The sequence below is a fragment of the Rhagoletis pomonella genome, unplaced genomic scaffold, assembly GCF_013731165.1.
Source record: "Rhagoletis pomonella isolate Grant_MI unplaced genomic scaffold, Rhpom_1.0 Rhpom_scaffold_00005, whole genome shotgun sequence".
Taxonomy (NCBI): domain Eukaryota; kingdom Metazoa; phylum Arthropoda; class Insecta; order Diptera; family Tephritidae; genus Rhagoletis; species Rhagoletis pomonella.
The window spans coordinates 52748408-52771527 of NW_023458559.1; the positions used below are offsets into that span (position 1 = coordinate 52748408).

The following is a 23120-nucleotide window of genomic DNA, read 5'->3' on the forward strand; positions in this document are numbered from 1 at the left end:
ATTGTAAGTATCAATTTTGAGTGAATTATCTTCAGTAGTTACTAAAATATCGCAGTTTTCGTATTTCTTAAAATTACCGTTATATGGGAGGTAGGCGTGGTTATTATCCGAGTTCGCCCATTTTCAATACCATCCGTCCCATGCCCAAAAGAAGTTCACGTACCAAGTTTCGTTAAGATATCTCAATTTTTACTCGAGTTATCGTGTGCACAGACGGACGGACGGACGGACAGACAGTCACCGCTTAATCGATTTCTCTTTTCATTCTGATCATTTATGTATACATTTGTCTATATCTATCTCGATTCGTTTTGCCTGTTACAAACAACCATTATGTGAACAAAGTTATAATACCCTTGTGCACAAGTGCGCTCGGGTATAAAAATTTGCGCCAGCTGCGATTCCAACCACGGTTCTCAGTTTTGCTAAGCGAATACTCTCTCCATGTGCTAACGCCGCACATGAAATTTCACTGACTAAGTGCATACATATCATTAAATCTTTAATTGTACCAGTTAGAGATGAGTCGAGGACTAATTGATCTCCAATTATACCCGTAAGGAATGAGTCGAGACTAATTGATCTCCAATAATAATACCCGTATGAGACTAGTTGCGACTAATTAATGCGCAATTGTACCCGATTGGGAGTGATCTCTGAATACTCTCTTTAGAGATTATTCGCACAATTTTTTGCACTGTGCATACATATATGTATATATAAGTACTCTACACGAGTTTTAAAATAGCTAAACCTACTGCGTGGCTCTATGATGACTTAAGAGCTGACTCAGAATGCAGCAATTAAAGTCAAATGAGCAGCTGTGGGCAGCGTTGCCAGGTTGACGTTTTTAACGTCATTTGGACGTTTTTTGTATGTTGTTGACGTTCGGACGTTTTTTGCGCAAAAAATTACGTTTTTTAACTTCCCACTAATTTTTCTCTGTTACTAAATCTTGTAAGTAGAACTGATTTAGAATAATTTTCTTAATAAATCTTTACAAGCTTTGTTTTTTTGCAGCAGCTTCTTCAAAAGGTATTTATCCTTTGGACGCAAATGACTTAAATACGATGCAAGCCAAGCGTGCGCGCATTTTTTTTTTTTTGGATTCTTGGACTAAGGATCCCGCGTTCAAAGGCTGGTTTTGTAAACACTTGAGGTTACAAGGCTTATTGCAGTATTTGCAATTGCACATTAAAAGCCAAATCAGGAAGAGCTCATCTATTGCAAAACGCACGTTCGCAAAAGCACCAAAAAATCTGTAGCAGCATAAAAAGTTAGAAAAAAGTAGGCAACTTTTTTAAGACTTCATTGAAAATGCAATGAACGCAAAAAAGGCTGAAATATTGCTATGTTCCTTCTTATCAGAACGTAGCTTAGCATTTTCAACAACCGACCACCTAACCAAATGTCTACAAGAGAAAAAAAATATTAAAAATCAACGCGAGTCTTTAGCAATTTAAAATTTGGACATTATTACCCTGGAAAATAATGGGCTATCAAACTGCATACTCAAAAAAATTATTAAAAATCTGAATAAAAAGATGAAAATCTAGCTGAAACTTTGCAGATTTTTTTATAATTTTTTCTAAAAGTTTGAAATGTGGATTTATATCTTGTTTGTTATATAATGAGCCAGGCTTTTATGGAAAAATAATAAACATTAAATAAACAAAAGAATAATAGCCACAATCGATCAAAATATTGATGACTTAATCAGGTGATCACAAGTGTACATATGTATACTATTTTTTTTATATTAACGATCTCAAACCAGTTTACAATGAATTTTAAATGTGCTCTGTCGAAATGACATTTTAATATACCTTACATATCTGTGTTCGTATGGAAAAGTAGCTTATGTCGAAAGGCTGGCTTTAGTAAAATGCGGCATTCCCTTTATTCTTTAAACGACAAAGAATTTTTTGATGAGACTTAATAAGAATATTGACTTGCTAGTATCGGAGCTATTTCTTGCACGTTTATTTGCCAAAAGTTCTCAACGGCTCACCGCCAGTGAGTCATTCGCAATCGTATGCTGCGAATGCCGATTTATACTAAAGCCAGCCTTTCGACATAAGCTACTTTTCCATACGAACACAGATATATACTTGTGTACCTTTGTATACAATAAAAGTTTAATAAGAACAATTCTGTGTGCATACATTTGAAAAAGACGTTTTTGGGTAGGAAATGACGTTTTTTCAGACCAAGAGGGACGTTTTCTCATGCCGAAGACCTGGCAACACTGGCTGTGGGTAGTGTGGGAAATGGTTAAGTCGCAAAGACGTTTACAAATATTTACATTTTGGAGCTTGAAATCGCAAAAGAAGCTATTGATTTTTTTTGATATACTAGTTGCGCATTATGAAAGATATGCAATCGCTTTATGAAAAAAGGTATTAGGAACATCCAGTTCTGAGTGTAATAAAAAAAAATATATAATATAAAAAGACACAAAAAGTGCAATGCAATATGTTAAAGACTATACTGTAATAGTGCGCATACTGATCGAATTATCATCGTACACGCATACATATAAATTATTTTCCATTAAAACATATGTACATATGCACATCGAAATATGTACATACAAATTTGCATATTGCATACAAATGTACATACTACATATGTATGTATGTATATTTTTTATTCTGCGGTTTTTATTCCAATACAATACACTCACCAAGAACTGGTCGTGAAATGAATCATCAGCCGTCTGAGCGGTACAGGTCAAATTAGCTCACTACTAAAGGGTACAATTAGGGATTGACGAATATTTGCACTCGCATTCGCTTATGCCATAATTTTTAACATTCTCATTGACATTCGCATTCGCGACAAATGATGCGAATATTTTCCGAATCCGAATTTATACATGATATTTTTGAAGTAGAAATTTTAGGTCTACGTTATGTAGTTTGACTATTGTCAATTAAATCGAATGCTTTGTATTGCATGCGCCCACGCTTTTCATTTTCAATTTCATAGATTGTTTATAATGACTTTTGCTAAAATTTCAAAATCAAAAGTTATCAAAACAAATTCTATGGGACTGAGAAATATTATTTTCTACTTTTTAGTCCATTTAAAAAAGCGTTGTATATTAAAAAGTTTTTTTTATATTTATTTTCTACTTTTTAGTCCTGTTTGAATAAAATTTTGCAATAGATATTAAAATAATTCAACGATATTAATAGAAAGGTGCACACACATGCATTTACATATGTATGTACATACAAACGAGCACCAATTAATTTTATTTAAAGAAATGGCGTGTCGTCTATTTCCACTGTAGCAAACGTAATACATAGGGCGACATTTAGATGTCATCTACCTCGCCCTATTCACTACAGATGTCGCCCTATGCACTATGCTTTTTTATAGGAACTTTTCAAAGCAAAGCTTTATGGTGTCGGACACACAACATTGAAAGTTTCTGGATCCACAACATTGAAAGTTTCTGGACACACAACATTGCAAGTTGATAAAAGCGTTGTAATAACCCTCTCCACTTTGAAAATGTCCCAAAATAACCGTCACTATTTAAAAGAAAAAATAACCCACAAAACAGAACAGGTGGTTTATTTTTTTAGATGTGTGCTCCTCTCAGTGGGAAAGGGTTATTCGCAAATAATTTCAGTTGCTGTTGGTCTCGGACACTTATTGCTGGAAGAGGAAAAATAAGTGTTAGAGCGCGGTTACCCACGAACGTGTACGCCGAGTACCGTAGATATAAAATTTGTTGTTGATAGATAAAGGGAGAGAGAAAAGCAACGTCAACGTCATGGTCATGCGGTGACAGGGTTGCGTAATTTGAATTCCTTATTGATTTAAAATCCGCTATCAATTAAGAAATATATTTGATTTGTGATATGGTTTGTTGACCAAATAAAAAATAAAATTTATTTGTGATATGATTTGTCAACCAAATATCGATAATAAAATCGATACCCAAATTAGTAACAAAACCAACAACAAAATCGATAAAAATATCGATTAATTTATCGATAAGTCCCGAAAATAACGAAAATCCCCAAATAAGTAGTTCGCAAGGATCTCTTCTATGATATTAAAATCGTGCTTGGCGACTTCAATGCCAGGGTGGGCAAAGAAGGGATCTTTGGAACCACCATCGGAAAATTCAGCCTCCACGACGAAACGTTCGACAACGGACTGAGGCTGATCGACTTCGCCGGGGCCCGAAACATGGTAGTATGCAGTGCTAGGTTCAAGCATAAAAAGATCCATCAAGATACGTGGATGTCTCCTGATCGAAAAACGAGAAACCAAATCGATCATGTTATGATAGACGGAAGGCACGCTTCCAGTGTTTTAGACGTACGCACATTCCGGGCCCAAACATCGACTCGGACTACTATCTTGTTGCAGCCAAGATACGCACCCGCCTCTGTGCAGCAAAAAATGTGCGCCCAAATATGCAAGGAAAGCTTAACGTCAAAAAGCTACAATCACAACAGGCAACCAGTGCTTTCGCTACTCGACTCTCCGACCGATATATGCGAGTAGTGGAACCACATTCCCGCTCATTAAGTACCGCCGCCGAAGAAGTAGTCGGATTTCAGCGAGCCCGAAAGAACAACTGGTACGATGAGGAGTGTCAGGAAGCTGCAGAAAAAAATGATGCCGCCTACAGGGCCACGCTGCGATCGGGCGCAACGTGCGCTATGCAGGACCGCTATAGGGATCTGAAGAGGGATGCGAGCCGTATTTGCCGCAATAAGAACAGAGAGGCAGAACTGAAACGCTCAGGAGCAATTTAAATACTACAAGAGCGTGCAATTGATGGCTTATGCCGATGACATCGACATCATCGATGAGAAAGACCGCGAAGTCTGTTCTGCCTTTTCTAAGTTGGATAAAGAAGCAAAGCGAATGGGTCTTCTGGTAAACGAGGACAAGACGAAGTATCTCCTGTCATCAGACGAACAGTCAGCATATACGCGCCTTGGCACCCACGTCACTGTTGACGTTATAACTTCGAGAAAGTGGAGAATTTCGTTTATTTGGGAACCAGCATTAACACCGATAATAATGTCAGCATGAAAATCCACTGCAGAATCACTCTTGCCAACAAGTGCTACTTTGGACTGAGTAGGCAATTCAGGAGTAAAGTCGTCTCTCGACGTACGAAAATCACACTGTTTAAGTCGCTCATCATGCCCGTGCGCAGAAGCATGGACAATGACAACATCCGATGAGGCGGCTCTTGGAGTATTCGAGAGAAAGCTTTTGCGGAAGATTTACGGGCCCTTACGCGTTGGCGACGGCGAGTACCGCAGATGATGGAACGATGAGCTGTATGAGCTTTACAACGATATGGACATAGTGCAGCGAATTAAAATACAGCGGCTCCGCTGGCTTGGTCATGTCGTTCGAATGGACACCGACGCTCCAGCTCTGAAAGTATTCAACTCGGAACCCGCTGGTGGTAGCAGAGGAAGAGGGAGGCCCCCACTGCGATGGAAAGATCAGGTGGAGCAGGACTTGGCTTCACTTGGCGTTTCCAATTGGCGTCAGTTGGCACAGAAGAGAAACGACTGCAGTGATTTGCTGAACTCGGCCTAAATCGTATGTGTCTGGTAAAGAGCTGCCTAACGCTTTGCTTCCACTTATGTGCGTCCACTTATATTTTTCAGTCTTTCAATAACCCACAAATTAAGACACTTAAAAATAAAAGTCAAAGTGTCTCTGCCTAAGGGAAATTAAAGCAGTTGATAAATAACCCACAACAGAAAACACAAAAAGATCCCACAGAGTGATTTGGCACGGTGAGAAACAGTCTTTGCTTGAGAGATTAGTGTTTGTGTCAGTGGTAAACACCATACAAAACAAGTGGAGAGCGGGTTACTTTCCATCTCTGTTGTTGAATTGCCTCTACGTCTGCCTAACCAGTAGCACGTTTCTGTAACTCTTCTCTACCGATTATTTCTCTACTAGTAGAGAATATACGTCATTCCCTACTACTCATTAGCAGTAGAGAACAGGGCGGCGAATTCATATCTCTATTCGCCTTGGTAGAGAATTGTTACAGAAACGAGCTACAGGACGGTGACAATAATTGGTCATTAGTTTCAGGCGCTAAAAGGTTCGAGTAATATGTATAACAAGCAACATTGGTGAGCCTTCAACTAGTTCTGCTAAAAGTCATAAATGCAACCTAGAAGGAATTTTATATTCGTCGAGCGAAAGCGAAGGCTCGGGTGTAGAATTTGTGGACATTAAAAAATTTTGAAATAAATGATCGATGGGAACTCTTTCGATTTGTGCAAAACTAAACTAAAATACGATAAATTGAGCGTTTCACCTGCCAGCGTTCCGAGTGAACAATTTTTCATGGATGAAAAGGAGGCAAAATTACTTTCTATGAAACATAATATGCCTTTTTTGAACTTTGGCTATTAGATTAAAGGAATGTATACAAATGTATGTATGTAGGTGTAAAGGCAGTGTCACGCGATAGGGCATTTGCCAAAAATTTGGTGCAAATCGTATCCCAATTGTGGGAATGTACACCTATTTTTTTTATCCCAATCACAAAAAATTGCACAAATTTAAAAGTAGAAAGAAGTTTGCTGTATTCTACCAATCGTGTGACTACAAAAAATATTGTGGTCTAAATTTTTTTTATTTTATATTATAAAAAATGTACAAATGTACGAATCGTGTGGCACAGCCTTAACACTGGTTCAATGTTCTAATAAGCATTTTTTATATTCCTATTATTAAGTTATACAACGATGACTTCAGTTGATTGTAGTCTTTTTAATATTAATCCTAAACATTCGCATATGAAATCTATGACATTCGTACCATCCCTAGGTACAATATGCACAAACAGGTATACATTCACAAAAGAGTCACAACTCAAAATTTTTTTGAAATTGTGCGCTAAAAATTTACACAGACCTTTTATTTACCTTTCAGCAAAAGCTGGAGCAAATTTTTGTTATAATTTGTTAAAAAAAAACCTAAGGTAAAGTCGTCCTTGCGCATATGATTAACATGTGCTACGAAATAGTTTTTCGCATTTTCTGACGAACGTATTATTTTGAGTTGTGACTCTTTTGAAGACGGTGTGCGATATGTATACTAGCCTATCGTCGTTTAAAGTACAAAACCGCGTGTCGTCGTTCTGCAAAACCGCGTAACTGACATTTTTTTGCCAAAAATTGGATTTGCTCACATAAGCTCCTGGTCAAATCCTTATCCATTAGTCCTGAAATATAAAAGCCAGAAATGCGATTGTTTTATAAAAAAGAGAACCATTTTGAAAAATGAGTGTTTTTACTCTCTAGAAAATAATTTATGCAACCTCACATACGCGGGCTTGCATTATCTTGATACGCGGTTTTGCATTTTGTTGATACGCGGTTTTGTACTTTAAACGACGATATGTGTCATTTAGGCTGCTTCGGCTAGCCGGTTTTGTCATTGAGCTCATTCCGAATGATATCAAGAGTCTACGGGCGCTACAGCTGCTTTGCTTGTTTGAATGCGGTGCTCTGAGACATAAAGCATATACATATATGTATGTATGTACATATGTGTTTGATTACGCAAAAAGAGTGTTTTAATTGAAGAAAAGAGCGTATTAAAGAGCCAACTTGACATTGATATTTAAGCGTTAATATAAACATGTGCTTGTAATTAAACTTGAACTCTTTTAAGCATTGATAAATGTATGTAAGATCACTCACAATAAAAATATGTATGAATGGCTGTTTGCAGAACTGTGAGGGCTAGTTAGTAGAGCGTGATCGCAACTAAAAGGTTATCGTTTTCTTTATAAAAAAAAATTGAGATTAGTGAATTTCAATGCTGCATATTTGTAAGTATGATGAAATATAAAATTAGCCGAATAAGTAATGATTTGCACTTTAAAGATTTTTAATTTTCTCTTAAAAAATTGAGGTCCTTATGTATAATAAATAAAAGAGGTTAAAAATGCTTTATAAAGGGACCTTTTCATAAGATCGTGTCAGACGTGGCAATATATTTCGAAACAATACCCGGAAAAAAATCCTGACGTGAGAGAGAAAAATTAAAAACGCAGGTATACTACATTTGGCTCCTTGTTTTGTGAATGTATTGATTTTTTCGTGTGTTTTAAAAACCTTTGATTTTTGTCGCACGGTGTTATTAAATAAACACAAATTGCACACAAAATCATTTTGAATTTCGGTGCTAATTAGTTGGCCGCAGGTGTATGTTTGTATGTATTAAGAGTATAGAAAATAATTCACATCAAATTTCATTCAATGTAATTTTAAAATGACATTAGCTCATATTTTTGTTTAAAAATAATATTTTGTCGAGGTTTCCATCAAGCAGTCGTGTACGTCTTTGTTCTAGAATTCTGGCTGATACTCAAAAAAAACGCCTTCACCAGTTTCTGAGCTAGCTTGTATGCCTAAAAGTTGTCTTCAAAGGCTTCCAATAGTTGACAAATCTTTAGCTTTCTCCCAAAATGTTAAAACAACGTCACAACTTTTGTTCTCTGATTTTTTCAAATAAATCTATATTTCAGCATTAATGTTTTCAAAAAATGTTTCTGCAGATTTACCTGTTGTACCTTTCAATTCCTTAAAAATATACGCAGTAGTTAAGTTAAACAGTATGAGTTTAATTTGGTTGAAAATAGAAATACATACATACATATGTGAAAATTGCGTGATTGACGGAAAATCTAACTCACGCACGCTAACGTCAGCAAAAATTTCAGTCACGCACGACCACGGAAGTAACATGATTTTTCTATCAAAACCGCTCACGCGTGAAACACCGTGACACGACGGTTCTAATGTGTATACGTATGTACATGCCTTGCAGGGAGTGATGTTAACTTAAATCTATCTTTATGGTCTGATTATGCATACTTCGCATAAGTTTTTAAAATGTTATTTTGTATGTACTTTGTAAGTATTTATTCCTTTACATGTTTGTACTCCATTACGCAGAAATTAGCAGAACTTGTAATCTCTTGAGTTTTGATTTTTCCTCAGATTTTCTTAAGTGGCATTTCAATCGCAGTGGTACCAGTGCTTGTGCGAAGTAATGCGAAGTATGCATAATCAGACCTTTACCCTGTTTACGGGAACACTAGTGCTAACTATTTACTGTATATTTTGCCCGAAAAAAAGCTAACTACATTTGTGGGACGACGGCCGTAAAAAGTCACGACTTGGATACCCCTCAATAGGTGTTAACTGACTTGTAACCAGGGCTGCCAACTATCTTTAATTATGAGGTGCCATATCGAGGATAAAAAAGTGCCAAAATGTGCCAAATAGAAAAATAAAGTGCCAAAAATGGTGTCATCCTTTTTAATCCTTCTCATTTAGCAATAAAATAAGAACCACATTTCTAAAGCAAAAGTGCAATGCCAAAATAAGACAAACCAGTTGAATAATCTTTAGAAATTATAAAATTTTAGTTGAGAAAAAGAAAAGAAAAAGGAAATGTATTAAAATATTTAGCCTGTGCCCTTACTTCACGATTTGCAACATTTCCAGGTTTTACAGGAACAGCTGTTTTCGCCTTTAATAAACCTTATGTGAACGTGGCGTACGGGAACGACAATCGTAGACATTCTGGAACACACTAATCACTAGTTTTGAAAAGTGCCAAATGGCACGGTTTGAGCCAAGTTGGCAGCCCTGCTTGTAACTAACTACTTTTGGATATAAAATATCAAAAAAAAAAATTGGTAATTTTTTATTTTTTAAATTTTAATTATTTTACTTTATATTTAACATTATATATTTGTTTACATATTCTACTGCAAGTGGTCCCATATTCGAAATCCATCAGACATACCATCAAAATGATAATATAACATTTCTATCATCATTGTATTTGTCCGGAATTCGAAAAAGTGGTTATGAAGTGCAGAAAAAACCTTTATTCGAAGTAATTTTTGTATGAGGATATTTAAATAGAAACTGGTTTAAAGAAAACCAACTGCAAACTTATGTCTGCATTACTCCGGCATGACTTTACAACTCAGTTTAAGTTGGTTTTGTCAAAGCTAAATAAAAGTGAGGTATTTATTGAAATCGGCGGCCGCTGTGGTGTAGTGGTTATAGCGCTCTTACGCGATATGTTTTTGCACATGTAAATGCTACTTTTTTGTATCTACTCGTATGTACCATATATTAGCATTTACATATCGTGTAAGAGCACTATTAGCAAGGCGCGCTACCATTCCGCAGGGTCGTAATTTTAGTCCGATTTCAATAATTTTCAACGCTTTGCTTTTATGTGGCAAGCACAATAACCATACCGAGTTTGGTTCAAATTGCAAGAACGGTTAGCGAGATACATATATGTGATCATAAGTGGGCGGTACCACGCCCATTTTCTAAAATTGTATCATAAGCGTATTTCTTGGTAAAAAATTGTTGCAACCATCAATTTTGAATAAATTAGCTTTAATATTTACTGATTTATCGAGGATTTCGTATTTTTCTAAATTACCGTTATATGGGATGTGGGCGTGGTTATTGTCCGATTTTAAAAATTTTCGGCCATTTGGTATGCTGTAGCAGAACCAACAACTGTGCCAAGTTTGGAAGAAATTGGTGCAGCGGTTACCAAGATATACACATGTAACCATAAGTAGGCGTGGCTACGCCCATTTGCCAAAATTTATATTCTTATTAATATTCTTATTTTTCGTCTAAAACTCATTGCAAATATCAATTTTTAGTGAATTATCTTCAGTATGTACTAAAATAACGCACTTTTCGTATTTCTGAAAATTACCGTTATATGGGAGGTAGGCGTGGTTATTGTCCGATTTCGCCCATTTTCAATACCATCCGTCCTATGCCCAAAAGAAGTTCACGTACCAAGTGTCGTTAAGAAATCTCAATTTTTACTCGAGTTATCGTGTGCACAGACGGACGGACGGACGGACGGACGGACGGACAGACAGTCACCGCTTAATCGATTTCTCTTTTCATTCTGATCATTTATGTATACATTTGTCAATATCTATCTCGATTCGTTTTGCCTGTTACAAACAACCGTTATGTGAACAAAGTTATAATACCCTTGTGCACAAGTGCGCTCGGGTATAAAAAAAAGTTTTTTTTGTAATAGTGGTCGCCCATTGGCAGACAATGGCAAACTTCCGAGTTTATTTCTGCATTGAAAAACCAGCTTTTCATAAAATAACAATCGCCGTTCGGAGTCGGCGTAAAACTATAGGTCCCTCCGCTTTGTGTGATCAAGTCCTAGATTCTTAAAATTTGCATTTTGTTGTATTAAAATTGAGCGGGCTACAAAACTGAGAACTCGACATTTTTACGAAACTTTGTCGAATTCTGCCAATTTTTGTACAATGTTTAAAATTTGGACTTACATTTTGGTAAACAAGTTATACAGGTTAAATAACCGAAGCAGGTTGGCCAAGGAATGCTAAAGTGCCTGTTCCCTATTTATATTTTCGCCACTGTACGTACACTCAATACATATTTATGTGTGTACATCGCTGTTAAGTTTGTGTCAATATAAGGCATGTTTCAATTAAAATATTAAATGGCGTGCGACGAAATTTTAAATAAATTAGCATTCGAAATTTTCTGCATTGAAACTCGCTTCAATAGCCGAATTAATTTGAGTATAAACTCGTATATATACAGATTATCATACACACATAGTATGCGGCTGAGCTTTGACAATTGGCACATTTCGAATACTTGGCTTAGATGAGCTTGAATCTTACTTATCGTACAAATAATAAAAAAATATAAACATGTGTGTATGTAAATACATACAAACGTAAGCATATATACTTACATACATATATGTATAAATGTATGTATGTTTGCAATATTCGAGTTTCGAATTTAAATACTTTTGGTGAGTCGCTAGCATGTGACTAAGCGAGGCGAGTATTTCTTTAATAACGGTTAATAAATGAACAAAAACCAAAGAAAACAGCTATCCAGATGATTTGTGAAACATTTAGCAATCAGTGATGTATTCACTGGTACTGACGTCTGATGACACTACATTATTATTATCATTAGTTTTTTTTTTGTACAATATGTATGTATTTAGGTATTGAATCTTTCTTTCGAAACTAAAAATAAGTTTTCAAATCTTACAAATTATTATTAAATTTAAAATTTTTGCGACAATGCTTAGATTTTTTTTTTACATATGTACATTCAATCCACTACATACACTGCACGCTATACTTTTTTTTGTTATTTTTTAACAAAAATATGGTTCATGCTATAAAAATCAACGCGCTTTCTTAGCCACTTGAAATCTGTCCATTGTGGTACTAAAATTGAATGGGCTATAAAACTGCATACCACACTTTTTTTAATCTGAGTAAAAAATTTAAAATCTTGATGAAAATTCGTTAAATTTTCGATAATTTTGTATCAGTTTTAAATTTTGATATATCGTCGCTACCATGTCAAACTATCGAATGTGCGAAAATGCTTTATCAATTACGATACCTTGCGCATGTATTTAGAGTGATACGCAAATTGGCAAATCGTAAAATTTCGAGTCTTTAAGAAGGTGTCGAATGCCACACTTTTTCCTAATGACAACAACATTTTTTACAACAGTTTCTTTGCTCTCCTGAAAAGTACCCATTTTCACATTCGATAGTTTGACATGGTAGCGACGATATGTACATGGTTTTGTTTGTAGCATGAACCATATTTTTGCACAAAAATAACAAAAAAAAAATTAAAGTTTGCAAAACATTGTGAATATTTGAAAATACAATGGTGCACGCAGATATGATGGAGTGAGCGTATATATTTATTGCAGCTGTTGCGGCTGTCGGAATGGACAAGATTCCGAGCAGCAGGATCGCTGGATATCGCGCTGCGCAGGCGGTGTGAACGTACGAATTACAAAGCCGCACTGCCTGGGCGTGTGTAAAGGACTAGTTTCTACGCCGCGCCTTCACTTCGCTATATTTAAGTATGTAATTACAATCCAGTAGACTGTATTCGGTCGGAAAGGACACGTTTCCGAGCTGCACGGACAGTGGATTTCGTGTTGGGTAGTCGATCTGAAGGGACGAGTTCCAGAACCGAAATTGAAATATTGCGGATGAAAATATCGGTAAAATCCTTTCTTTTTTTGTCTTCTTGCATATCTCGGGCTAAGAAGATCTCTCGCTAGTCGATTTGGGTGGCAAGCATCTTTCTTCAGAATAAATGTTGTCTGAACACACTTGCTCTCGTTAACCTTTATCCTCCAAGAACCCATATATAGCTCTAATTCTGGATTTCCACTACCCATTAAATGGCAAAAATGATGAATGACAAAGTTGGGTATTAAAAAATAATCGCGTCATTACGTTAAAAAATATTGATTAAGTTTAGTTCCACATGGCTTTTTTTTAAATGGCATACATGTTTTGTCATTTTAATGCCTAGTGGAAGTTAAGCATAACTTTTTCAAATATTCTTACAGCTTGTAAGAAGTCTCTTTAGGGTCTGTACTATGGCTTAGGATAGCTGTGTCATCAACAAACATTGAAATGGCTCGAGTTTCATCAGTTGGCAAATCACGAGTGTATATTACGTATAATATAGGTCCTCGAACACTGCCTTGAGGCATATATAGAGTGACTTTCCGTTCTAAAGGAATTCTGTCTGACTCTAAAGTTTCTTCCCAGCAGAAAGCTGGTACGCAAAAAAATTTAAAAACTGAGTTTGACATCATAACAATATAGCTCCTATAATTAAAATGACAGCCATTGTTCTATTTTACAATTGGTAGATCAGTTGAGGTCATCATTCTGCTAGCGCAAATTGTATTGAAAAATTCTTCAACACAAATTAATAAACCGATAAGATATAAAATACTAACATACATATAACTACTATGTAGGCACTTATAGAGACCTAAAATTGTCACAGGCAAGCGCGCAGGTTAGAATCAAACAAAATAAAAAACAAATGACACGGCCAATATGGTGTACTGCGTCGGAAAAGCTTAATAAAAGCAAAAAATATATAAGCACCATAAACCGATATGCAGGTACATATGTAGATATGGAAGTAGGCATAAATGTAAAAGTGTTTGCAGATAAATATGCATATTACGAACACTCGCGTTAATGAGCATAAATGTGTAGTTAAATATCTTCATAAATAAATACGAGTAAATACACTCAAACCCATTGTACGTCGGGCACCTGTTACACCAAAATACATATATATATACATACATACACATGCACATATGATACCGTTTTATCTTATCAGCACGATTGCAAAAGCTCAGACTTTTCCTGTTGCTTGTTTCGACGATTTCTTCAATCGTTTTCATTTCAGTTAACGAACGACTAAGCACCGAGCCTAAACGAACAAAACGCATTTTTCGAATTGATCGCAAGACAGTAGACCAATTTTCAATAGTGATTAAACGCTTCTTTTTTTTTGAGAAAACGACAGCAATTAAATTCCATTACTTGTTTGGAAAACTGATATTGGCGCAGTGAAAAAATGGAATGGTCTTTGATTTGGATAGCATCGATTGTCATAAAATCGCTGAAATTGGTAGGTCGCCCTCGTAGAGAAAATATTATGTATATATGGGAGTATTAGAGTGGTCCAATTTTGGTACAGGAGAAGAAAATTGCATCCTAGAAAACGGGCACCCTCTAGTTTTGTTTTCCTTCATTTTTCTACTGTAGCTAATACAGGGTGCTCAATGACTTTGAAACACGCTACTGGATCGCTATGAAACTGGCAAACATATTGGTGACTTTTATAAAATGCTACTGGGTCTATGACAACTAAAGCTTGGATATTTTTTAGAAAATTTAAATTTGAAATGCTCTTAGGTTGCTTAACGAATTGTTTGATTAATATATGTGCACAATACTTCTAGAGTAAAATATGACCGTCAAGAGTATTCTCTAAATATATATGTACTTAGAAATGTAAACTTTGGTACCAGCACCTCTTTCGGCAGAAAGAAAAATTTTGGAAGCTTCGCAAAGCCATATCTCGGAAAAAAATTTTGTAAACCACTCTAGTGAGCGCACGTTAAAAAGAAGAAAAGCCTCAAATTTTGGTTATGCATATATGTACTTACATAAATTAGTTTTCGTCATGTCTTTGAAAAGAATTTGTTAAGTAAAGTAATGTTTTTTTTTGCCTCTGGTTTAGTAACAAATACATAACTTAGCGCGCAAGCAATAGCAGAAAGAATTTTGTATTTGAAATCAACGTTTTACTTATCTTTACTTCATTGGAATTCCGATATGCCAGCGATATTAGTCATAACCATCAAATTTCGAAACCAATGACTAATTTTAATACAGTGGATTTTAACTATGCATATTTGTTTAAGGGGCGCAGCTTTATAAATTGGCTTTCATAACTCTGCATTTTTTGTTCTTACAATTTTAAAGAATATCGATAGTATCGATGGAACATGTAGGAAAATTCAACGACTGGTGTGCTTTGTTGAACTCAGCCAAAACAAACAAGAAGATAAAGAAGAGGAAAATGTAACTTCTTGGAAGCTTATTTATAAAACCCTTTTAAAATTCATATCCAGTGAGTTAAATGTTTACATTTCTTCTCTCATTCACAGCTCCTCAATTTGGGCATCATTATAATTTATCGCATCGGCTCCGGTGGTAATTTTCTTGGCGTTGGTGGCACATGGAATCTGTGGGAGGAGAAAAGTGCCGGTTGTGAAATATTCGCTTCCGGTGTCTTCGTTGGCTTTATTGTCTATACAGGCGTACATACGATTGCCTACTTCTTTGGTCCCAACAAATACAGACAGTAAGCATTGCAATTAATTACTCATTTTGTTACACAAATATGCACACCCACACACTTTACTCTAATTTCCAGCGAACTCACCGACACAATCATGAACGTGGTCGGCACCTTTTTGTGGACTCTAGTCGGCGGTATTGCCCTTCACTACTGGGTCGGCTACATGGACACTATGGACTACTCATATTTGAGCGTACAACATGTGCCTATTACTGCGAGTAGTGATAAGTTAGTTGGCATTATAATGGGCTCATTGTGTATCGTCGAAGGCGCTTTGTATTTGGTAGACACGGTGATGAGTTGTCTGCACTACTCAAAGGGTGATACTGATTACACGGGTGTAGCGCGTTAAAGCTATAGAAAATTGCCATAACCTCCACGCACATGCATATACACACATTCAAATACCTACATTCAAATGACAAATTACATACCCAGAACTTATGCGCAACAACAAAAGTGTCATAATTGCATAGAATACCTGAAGACATGCAGATTTCTCTCTACCGTCTACTAGCATTTATACATATACACATAAAGAGAACGCTGCCTAAGATAGTTAATTTCAAGTTGGCAGAATATTTAGTTAAGTAAAAATAGAGATACATACATATTCATGCAATTATTTGCATATAAATGCTGAATTATTATACATAGTACATAGATTGTATGAAAAATATTTTTTTTTATATTGTTAATATAGGCATTTTGCATCTAAATCGTCCAAGTAAGATCCATCAAACGTAATAGTTAATAAAAATAATTCTAAAAAATCAGCTAGAAGAGGAAGCATTACACTTTTTCCCATGGTGGAATTATACCACGTGAAATAATTAGAGAGCGAAGAAAGATTTCGACACTGCCTTATTTGAAAATTTCCGTATAAAATTTGACTATAAGGCTGCCGAATGTCAGAAAATTAAGAGAGAAACCTGTTTTTCCGTTATACAGAAAACTTTTTGTAGTTCTTATCATATATGTATGTATGTATATACTTACATACACACACTCTTACTTTTATATTTTCAGAATGTCTAAAATATGGTTTTAATAAATAAAAACACTGAAAGTAAAGCATTTTTATAAACACTTTTAGGGTAAATATAAATATACTAGTTTGTCTTTCTGCGTGTTAGCTTCGGTGTAGTTAATTCCAATTAAATTTCAAGCAAAAAATAAGAAATTTGCACATATTTCTTTTTCTTAGCCCCCTTCAAAGTATTTTCAACTACTAAACTTTTTTCATCTGACACCCATATTGTGGCAAATATTTTAATACATAAATTCCCTTAATTTAAGTTGACATTTTCAAAATTTATTTCGATTGATACATATATTGCAATAATTCATTTAACTTATTAAATAATTTGGTATCAACTATCTTCAAATAATAATAAAAGATTGGCGCTTACATTATACATAGGTTATTGTTTGGCCAAGCTTCTCCTCCGATTTGTCGCGTGCGCCTTAATGTTGACACACAAATGGGAGGAACCTACAGTTTTATCGTCGCGATTTTTTAGCCGTTTGAAACTTGCACTTCATTAGATTAAAGTTGTATGGGCTATAAAACTGCATGACTAAAAATTTTCTAAAAATTCAGAATATAAAGTTGAAATTTCGATGAAAATTGTTTGTATTTTCCTAAATTTTGTATAAAGTTTGAAACTGTAATTTACATGGTTTCTGTTAAACCTTAGACGGTATTTTTTAAATAAAAATAACAAAATAAAATTAGTTCGAAAAACATTACGAATATTTGAAGAAAATCAACACGTGGTCATTTGTTTAAGTCAATGTATATCCAAAAATATTAAAGTTTTTATGGGAACGTCGATAAATCACTGAATTCACCAGAATACGCTTGAATTTTTCGTAATCAATTAAGTATTTACATATCTCGCACAAATGCACATATGTACAGTATATTGGATATTATTACCCTCAATGATCAGCAGGAAAATAAACTTGCAAAATAATAACTAGGTAGAAGTAATCAAGCTGCTGGAGCTGACAGCCTGCCAGCTGAGCTATTCAAGTACGGCGAAATCTCACAAGCTGAAAGTACCTACATTATTTAAATTAAATATTAATCCGGAAATATGTACGTCAAACGAATGGCTAACTTTACTGGGTACAAGTATTGTACTTGAAAACTATTAAAACTTCAAATTTAGTCCAATCATTTCTAAATATCGGCAAATATAAATAACACTCCGGATGAGTTTTCGGGAGTGACATCAGTCGACTGAAGAGCTTCGTTGCAAGCACGGAGCGTTTCACTTGCTAAAAGCCATTGGCTGTCGTCATTCTCCCTTAGCGTACTCCCTGTGTACTTTTCCCTCACCCCTCTTAAAGGCATCACAATGAACACTTCAGTCTAGTCTAAGTGAGCCTCCATCTACGCAGCCAGCACGCTAACCTTACTACCTTCTCGAAGATGTATGCATTAAGCCATAATCTACAGGTCGATGGCGATATGTCAGCAATGTGAGAGGAGTTGACGTCAGACAGGGAGATCTCTGCTTGGAAACTGCTACATTGGTCTAGCAACCTAAAATGGAGATTTTATAAGAGCTCCTTCGAGTGTATGTATACCGTTTCCTACACTTCGATTTGGGTTACAGCGATCCGTGTAAATGGCTGCCTAGTTATCTTGAAGGCCCAAAACCGAATCATTCTCCCAATCATTCGTATATAACTTATTGTAGCTTTCTATTGCAAAAGTGAATAGTCGATGTTTTTGCGAAACCGCCCATCGACCAATTGCAAAACCGCCTATCTTACGGCACTCAAATTTTACAGGAGAGCGAAAAAACGGTATTTCTTTAAAGGCATTGCCTTGGTATGCGGTATTTTCTCTAGCTATTGTATTGTTTTACAAATCTGTTGTTTTAATAACAATTTTAGGATTTGTATGCATAAATCTCGATGCCTGGAGTTCAGGGTTACCAAATCTCATTTTTGTCCCAACGGCAATGTAGGCGATTTTGCAACTGGTCGATAGGCGGTTTTGCAAAAACATCGACGAAATTGTTTTGGAAGTTATTGGATTAACATTTTCGAGTTTTAAGTTCGATAACGTTATAAAAAATATCGCGCAAAAGAGAATACACCTACTTAGCTACGAGCTAGTGGAATTTCCTACAGGGTGCATTTGTGTATAAGTAGATGGCGGCTGTCGGTTGTCGTTAGCCTCGCTATACATTTATTGCGATTCAGTTCAGTTGCTCAGACGACGCTCATTTGAACTATCACAGTGACTCGCATTCAGTGAAGCTGTTGTTGTTGCTTTTGTTTTTATCAATAAAGTGTAAATATTGTAGAGCTTTTCAATTTATCGGCGTGTGACAAAACTATTCGATTAATTTGCGGTGAATACTTCTTATTGAACTTTGTTGGCAAGTTGAGATAAATTTTATCGTACATGAACACTTATGCTCAAATTTGTAATAAAATGATTATTGAGTGTTAGCAATAATTATCACGTGAAGGCGTAAATTAAAAATTTTATTTTTCATTCATCGATTTAGATTTTGATTGAAATGTTCCGTTCCGATTTTCATATCTTTTTTAGTTACGTTTAAAGATGTATATGAAGCGAAACATTTCCGCAGCGATCAACAGTTAAACGCTTGTACACTTGAATTGAGTACATACTTACAAACCTACATACCACATTAATATGTACATACATTATTGAAGCAACTTTTATTTGACGATATTAGTTATTTCTGCGGCAATCACCTGCATTTCGCCTTATCTTATCACAGCAAGCGACTACTGCGAACGAAGCGTTTTTTTGCTGCCATTCGTATAGCTACATATGTACATTTTCCAGCAACACTGCGCTGATATTCACGCTTAGTATACGATTGGTTGAAAACCGAGCAATAGAGATAAAAACTTTTGCGATTTTGTAAAACAAAGATGGAAAAATAAATACATATAAAAACTTTAACGGTGAATCACATAAAGAACTTGAGGAAATGGATAACCCAAAAATGGTTTCGTACGAAATAATCGCCTCGATATGTCTTAAGATTCTGAAATTGGTAAGCAAGTTTGCAAATAGCTTTATAAATATTAAATACTTAATAGATTAAAAACAGGGTTCGCTTAATATGTACATTAGACTGCATCACTCCCCCATACAAAAAAAGTCGGTACTGATTTTCCAGCCTTATCATGAGTTTTATTTTCCCCGAACCGGTTCACTTTACATTGCTCGTTTCGATGTATTTAATATGGGCGGATGCAAAATTTTCGGGTGAATTTTTTTTCGGGCAAAACTTAGGATAAGGCTGCTTATATCAGAGACCCAGAATAATAATTATTTCATGGTGGAGTTAAAAAAAAGTTATCCAAATTTTCGTAAGAACTATAATACTCTTTTGATAATAATTATGTGTGAGAAAATTTTTTTAAGTCATCGATAATTATTATTTGACATTTGATGGCGCCAGCATGCTGGTATCATATATGGGCCCTTTTAGGGAGGTTAATTTTTAATTTTAAAAAGTTTCAGGCATAGAGTTAAATATTTTAATCTTTCGATGACATTTTAATGCTTCTATTCAGTCCTAAATGCTAGCTATTAAAATCTATTTAAGCAAATGAAATAATAGACTTTTGTTGTCAATGATAATTTTTTATATACATTAGCAGTGGCGGATTTGAATATTTGTCACCCCTAGGCATTTCAGAATTTGCCGCCCTTTTTCCGATAAGAAAAATATTTTGAGGTAAAAGTACTAGTTTTGGAACGATTAGCAGTAAATAGTAATATTCAAATTTATGTTATTACACTATACTTTTATTACAATTTAAGATGAAAAAGTGGTATTTGCCTTGTGTCAAGGTTTCCAACTTTTAAAGAAAGCCATCATCAACAAACTTTTTTCATTTGATAAGTTATAATCTCAAAAATACTAAATTAGTATTTTTAAATATTATGATTTAAGTAATATCAAAAATGCCAAACAGTCTTGTCCTATTTTCTGATTGCGTAATTGAATCTCAAATTTGTGTTTTGAAATGTACAAACACAAATTCTACTTTCAGTGCAGCTAGCTTGAAAAAAAAATATTTTTTTTTTAACTCAAATTTTGCCGCCCCTAAATATTGCCGCCCTAGGCACCTGCCTATGTTGCATTTACGGTAAATCCGCCTCTGTACAATAGACTGCATCACCAAAAAATAGTTGCAGTTTTTCCGCCGGGATTACAAAATTTTTTGTATTTGAAGACTTCCACCAAAATATTTCGGAAAAATATTAAGATTTACGTGGGCGATTTGAAAATACCTCCAAACATTGAGTTTTTGATGAATAGTATTTTCAGGGATAGTAGTCTGTAGTTCTAGCTTTAATTTAAGCCTAAGTGGAAGGTTCTTGGCTTCACTTGGCATTTCCAATTGGCATCAGTTCGTACAGAAGACGTTTCGTCTGGCGTGTTTTGTTGAACTCAGCCAAAATCGTTTAGACGGTTACAGTGCCAATAAAGAAGAATGAGGAAGGTTCTATCACCTTTTGTTTCCTTGCTAGAGCTTATCAAATATTGCAAAAATGCAATATTTTGATACTTTCACCACGTTTTTTTTTTAATCTGGAGCTGATGCAAACTTTATACTTACGGATTCGTAACCAGCAAAAAAAACCGATGTTGCCCTGTGTTACCTACACTAATTATATAAAGAGAAGCTCCTTCTTTTTATAAGAGGTGATCTCGCGAACGGCTGTACCGATTTTTTTGAAATTTTGGACACCTACTGCAGACTTTCGATATATTAAGGGAGCGTGGCATCACCCATACATATCGAATCTTTCGTACCGTATATCTCTGGAAGTGTTTGTGGTAATGTTGGAGCTTAATTTGGGACTAGGTCGGGCCTATACTACCCCCAACTAGTTCTAAACTGTTTCCGAACTAACCGCTAACTAGTCCCGAAGTGGCCCCCACCTAGCCCTGAACTAACCCCAAAATGATCTTGAACAAGCCCCATCGCTTAAGACTTAAACAATATTTTCGCACTCATAATTATTATGAAAAGACTTTTATAATAAGAGTCTCAAAATAAAAGTCTTTGAAGACTTCAAAATATTTATCTCAATGATAATTATTATGACCAGCATGCTGGTATGTTATATGTTTCGAACTTGATGGTACAATCACTCGATGGTGCCAGCAAGCTGATGTCGTGTCTTTCCCCTTTAAGAAAGGACTTTAATTCAGTAGAATGTCATTATCTCACTTTGAATACGATGACTGTCCATACATATATCAAACGAAATTAATAAAATTTCAGTTCAACAACTTGGGCGTACTGGTCTTATATCGCACTGGCAATGGAGGTGATTTTTTGGGCATTGGCGGCAGCTGGAGTTTGCATGAGAAACACAATCCTGCGCTTGAAATGCTTGCTTCTGGCTTATTTGTCGGCTTCATTATATATACAGCCGTAGTAATTATTGGATATTGTTTTGGAGGCAGCAGAAATAAGCGGTATGTATGTTTCAATAATTTCAAAAAAAAAAAAAACACAATTTGCCTCACTTCTTCAATAGTGACTTAACGGACATTCTTATGAATGCAATCGGTACTGCAATGTGGCTTGCAGTTGGTGGAGTGGCGATGCATTACTGGCTGGGTTACATGTCTGATGGCGATTTCTCTTATGTGAGCTCCGAACGCAGCGTCGGCATAGCAATGGGTGCTTTATGTATAGTTCAAAGTGCCTTGTATTTGGTGGATACTATTTTGGGTTGCGTGCTTTATTACAGGGGTCCCATGGAGTATGCGGTTATAAGGCATTATACGTTGGAGTGAATAGCAGAGTAGATATGAAAGTAAATAAACTATTTAAGAACTATTTGGCAGTATATTACTTGAAAAATAATTGAAAACAAAAAAAAACAAAAGAAATAATAAAAACTAAATAAAATTACTAAAAATTCCCTTATACGCATAAGCAACTTGTACTATTGGCTGATTACTTCTTTCGTCTATTTAACAGTTTTACTCAATTCTCAATTGTCATATGAAAAACTTTATTGAAATGATTTGTTGAATGCTTATTCCATAAAGAAAATTAATTTATTTCATGAAATAGAGTAGCCAGCATGAAATAGAGAATTTAGCGATATATAAAGCAACAGATTACAGAAGTAAATTCAAGGCCTGAGGAAATTGGCCAACGCATTACAAATTCCACGAATGAAAAAATGGCGTCATTAAAGGCATAAAAAGTATTTCGTAAAAAATAAATAAATATCATATTAAACCATACAGGCTATGGCCAAAGATAAGGTAGACT

General features: G+C 35.3%; 3 protein-coding genes across 4 annotated transcripts in view; 2 read left to right on the forward strand and 1 right to left on the reverse strand.

Moving 5' to 3' along the window:
• Window positions 1–23120, reverse strand: part of LOC118739191 — a 282485-nt gene that overhangs the window by 235992 nt on the left and 23373 nt on the right. The gene's annotated exons all lie outside the window — the stretch shown is intronic.
• Window positions 14357–16877, forward strand: LOC118739192 (protein snakeskin-like). Its single transcript, XM_036470379.1, has 3 exons — window positions 14357–14567; window positions 15613–15809; window positions 15882–16877. The coding sequence occupies exons 1-3, from the start codon at window positions 14514–14516 to the stop codon at window positions 16156–16158; spliced, it is 528 nt and encodes a 175-aa protein (XP_036326272.1). The 5' UTR covers window positions 14357–14513; the 3' UTR covers window positions 16159–16877.
• LOC118739193 (protein snakeskin-like) lies at window positions 19024–22776 on the forward strand. 2 transcript variants are annotated; one of them, XM_036470381.1, is made up of 5 exons: window positions 19024–19180; window positions 19384–19458; window positions 19535–19861; window positions 22113–22309; window positions 22372–22776. In XM_036470381.1, the coding sequence occupies exons 3-5, from the start codon at window positions 19796–19798 to the stop codon at window positions 22631–22633; spliced, it is 525 nt and encodes a 174-aa protein (XP_036326274.1). In that variant the 5' UTR covers window positions 19024–19180; window positions 19384–19458; window positions 19535–19795; the 3' UTR covers window positions 22634–22776. The 2 variants fall into 2 exon arrangements, with proteins under 2 accessions (XP_036326274.1, XP_036326275.1); XM_036470382.1 differs by having other exon boundaries at window positions 19029–19119.

Coding starts and splice junctions, on each gene's coding strand:
- LOC118739193 (XM_036470381.1), top strand. CDS start 19,796: ATGGATAACCCAAAAATGGTTTCGTACGAAATAATCGCCTCGATATGT. Junction 19,862..22,112: donor GTCTTAAGATTCTGAAATTG/GTAAGCAAGTTT, acceptor ATAAAATTTCAG/TTCAACAACTTGGGCGTACT. Junction 22,310..22,371: donor GGAGGCAGCAGAAATAAGCG/GTATGTATGTTT, acceptor CTTCTTCAATAG/TGACTTAACGGACATTCTTA.
- LOC118739192 (XM_036470379.1), top strand. CDS start 14,514: ATGGAATGGTCTTTGATTTGGATAGCATCGATTGTCATAAAATCGCTG. Junction 14,568..15,612: donor TCATAAAATCGCTGAAATTG/GTAGGTCGCCCT, acceptor TCTCATTCACAG/CTCCTCAATTTGGGCATCAT. Junction 15,810..15,881: donor GGTCCCAACAAATACAGACA/GTAAGCATTGCA, acceptor TCTAATTTCCAG/CGAACTCACCGACACAATCA.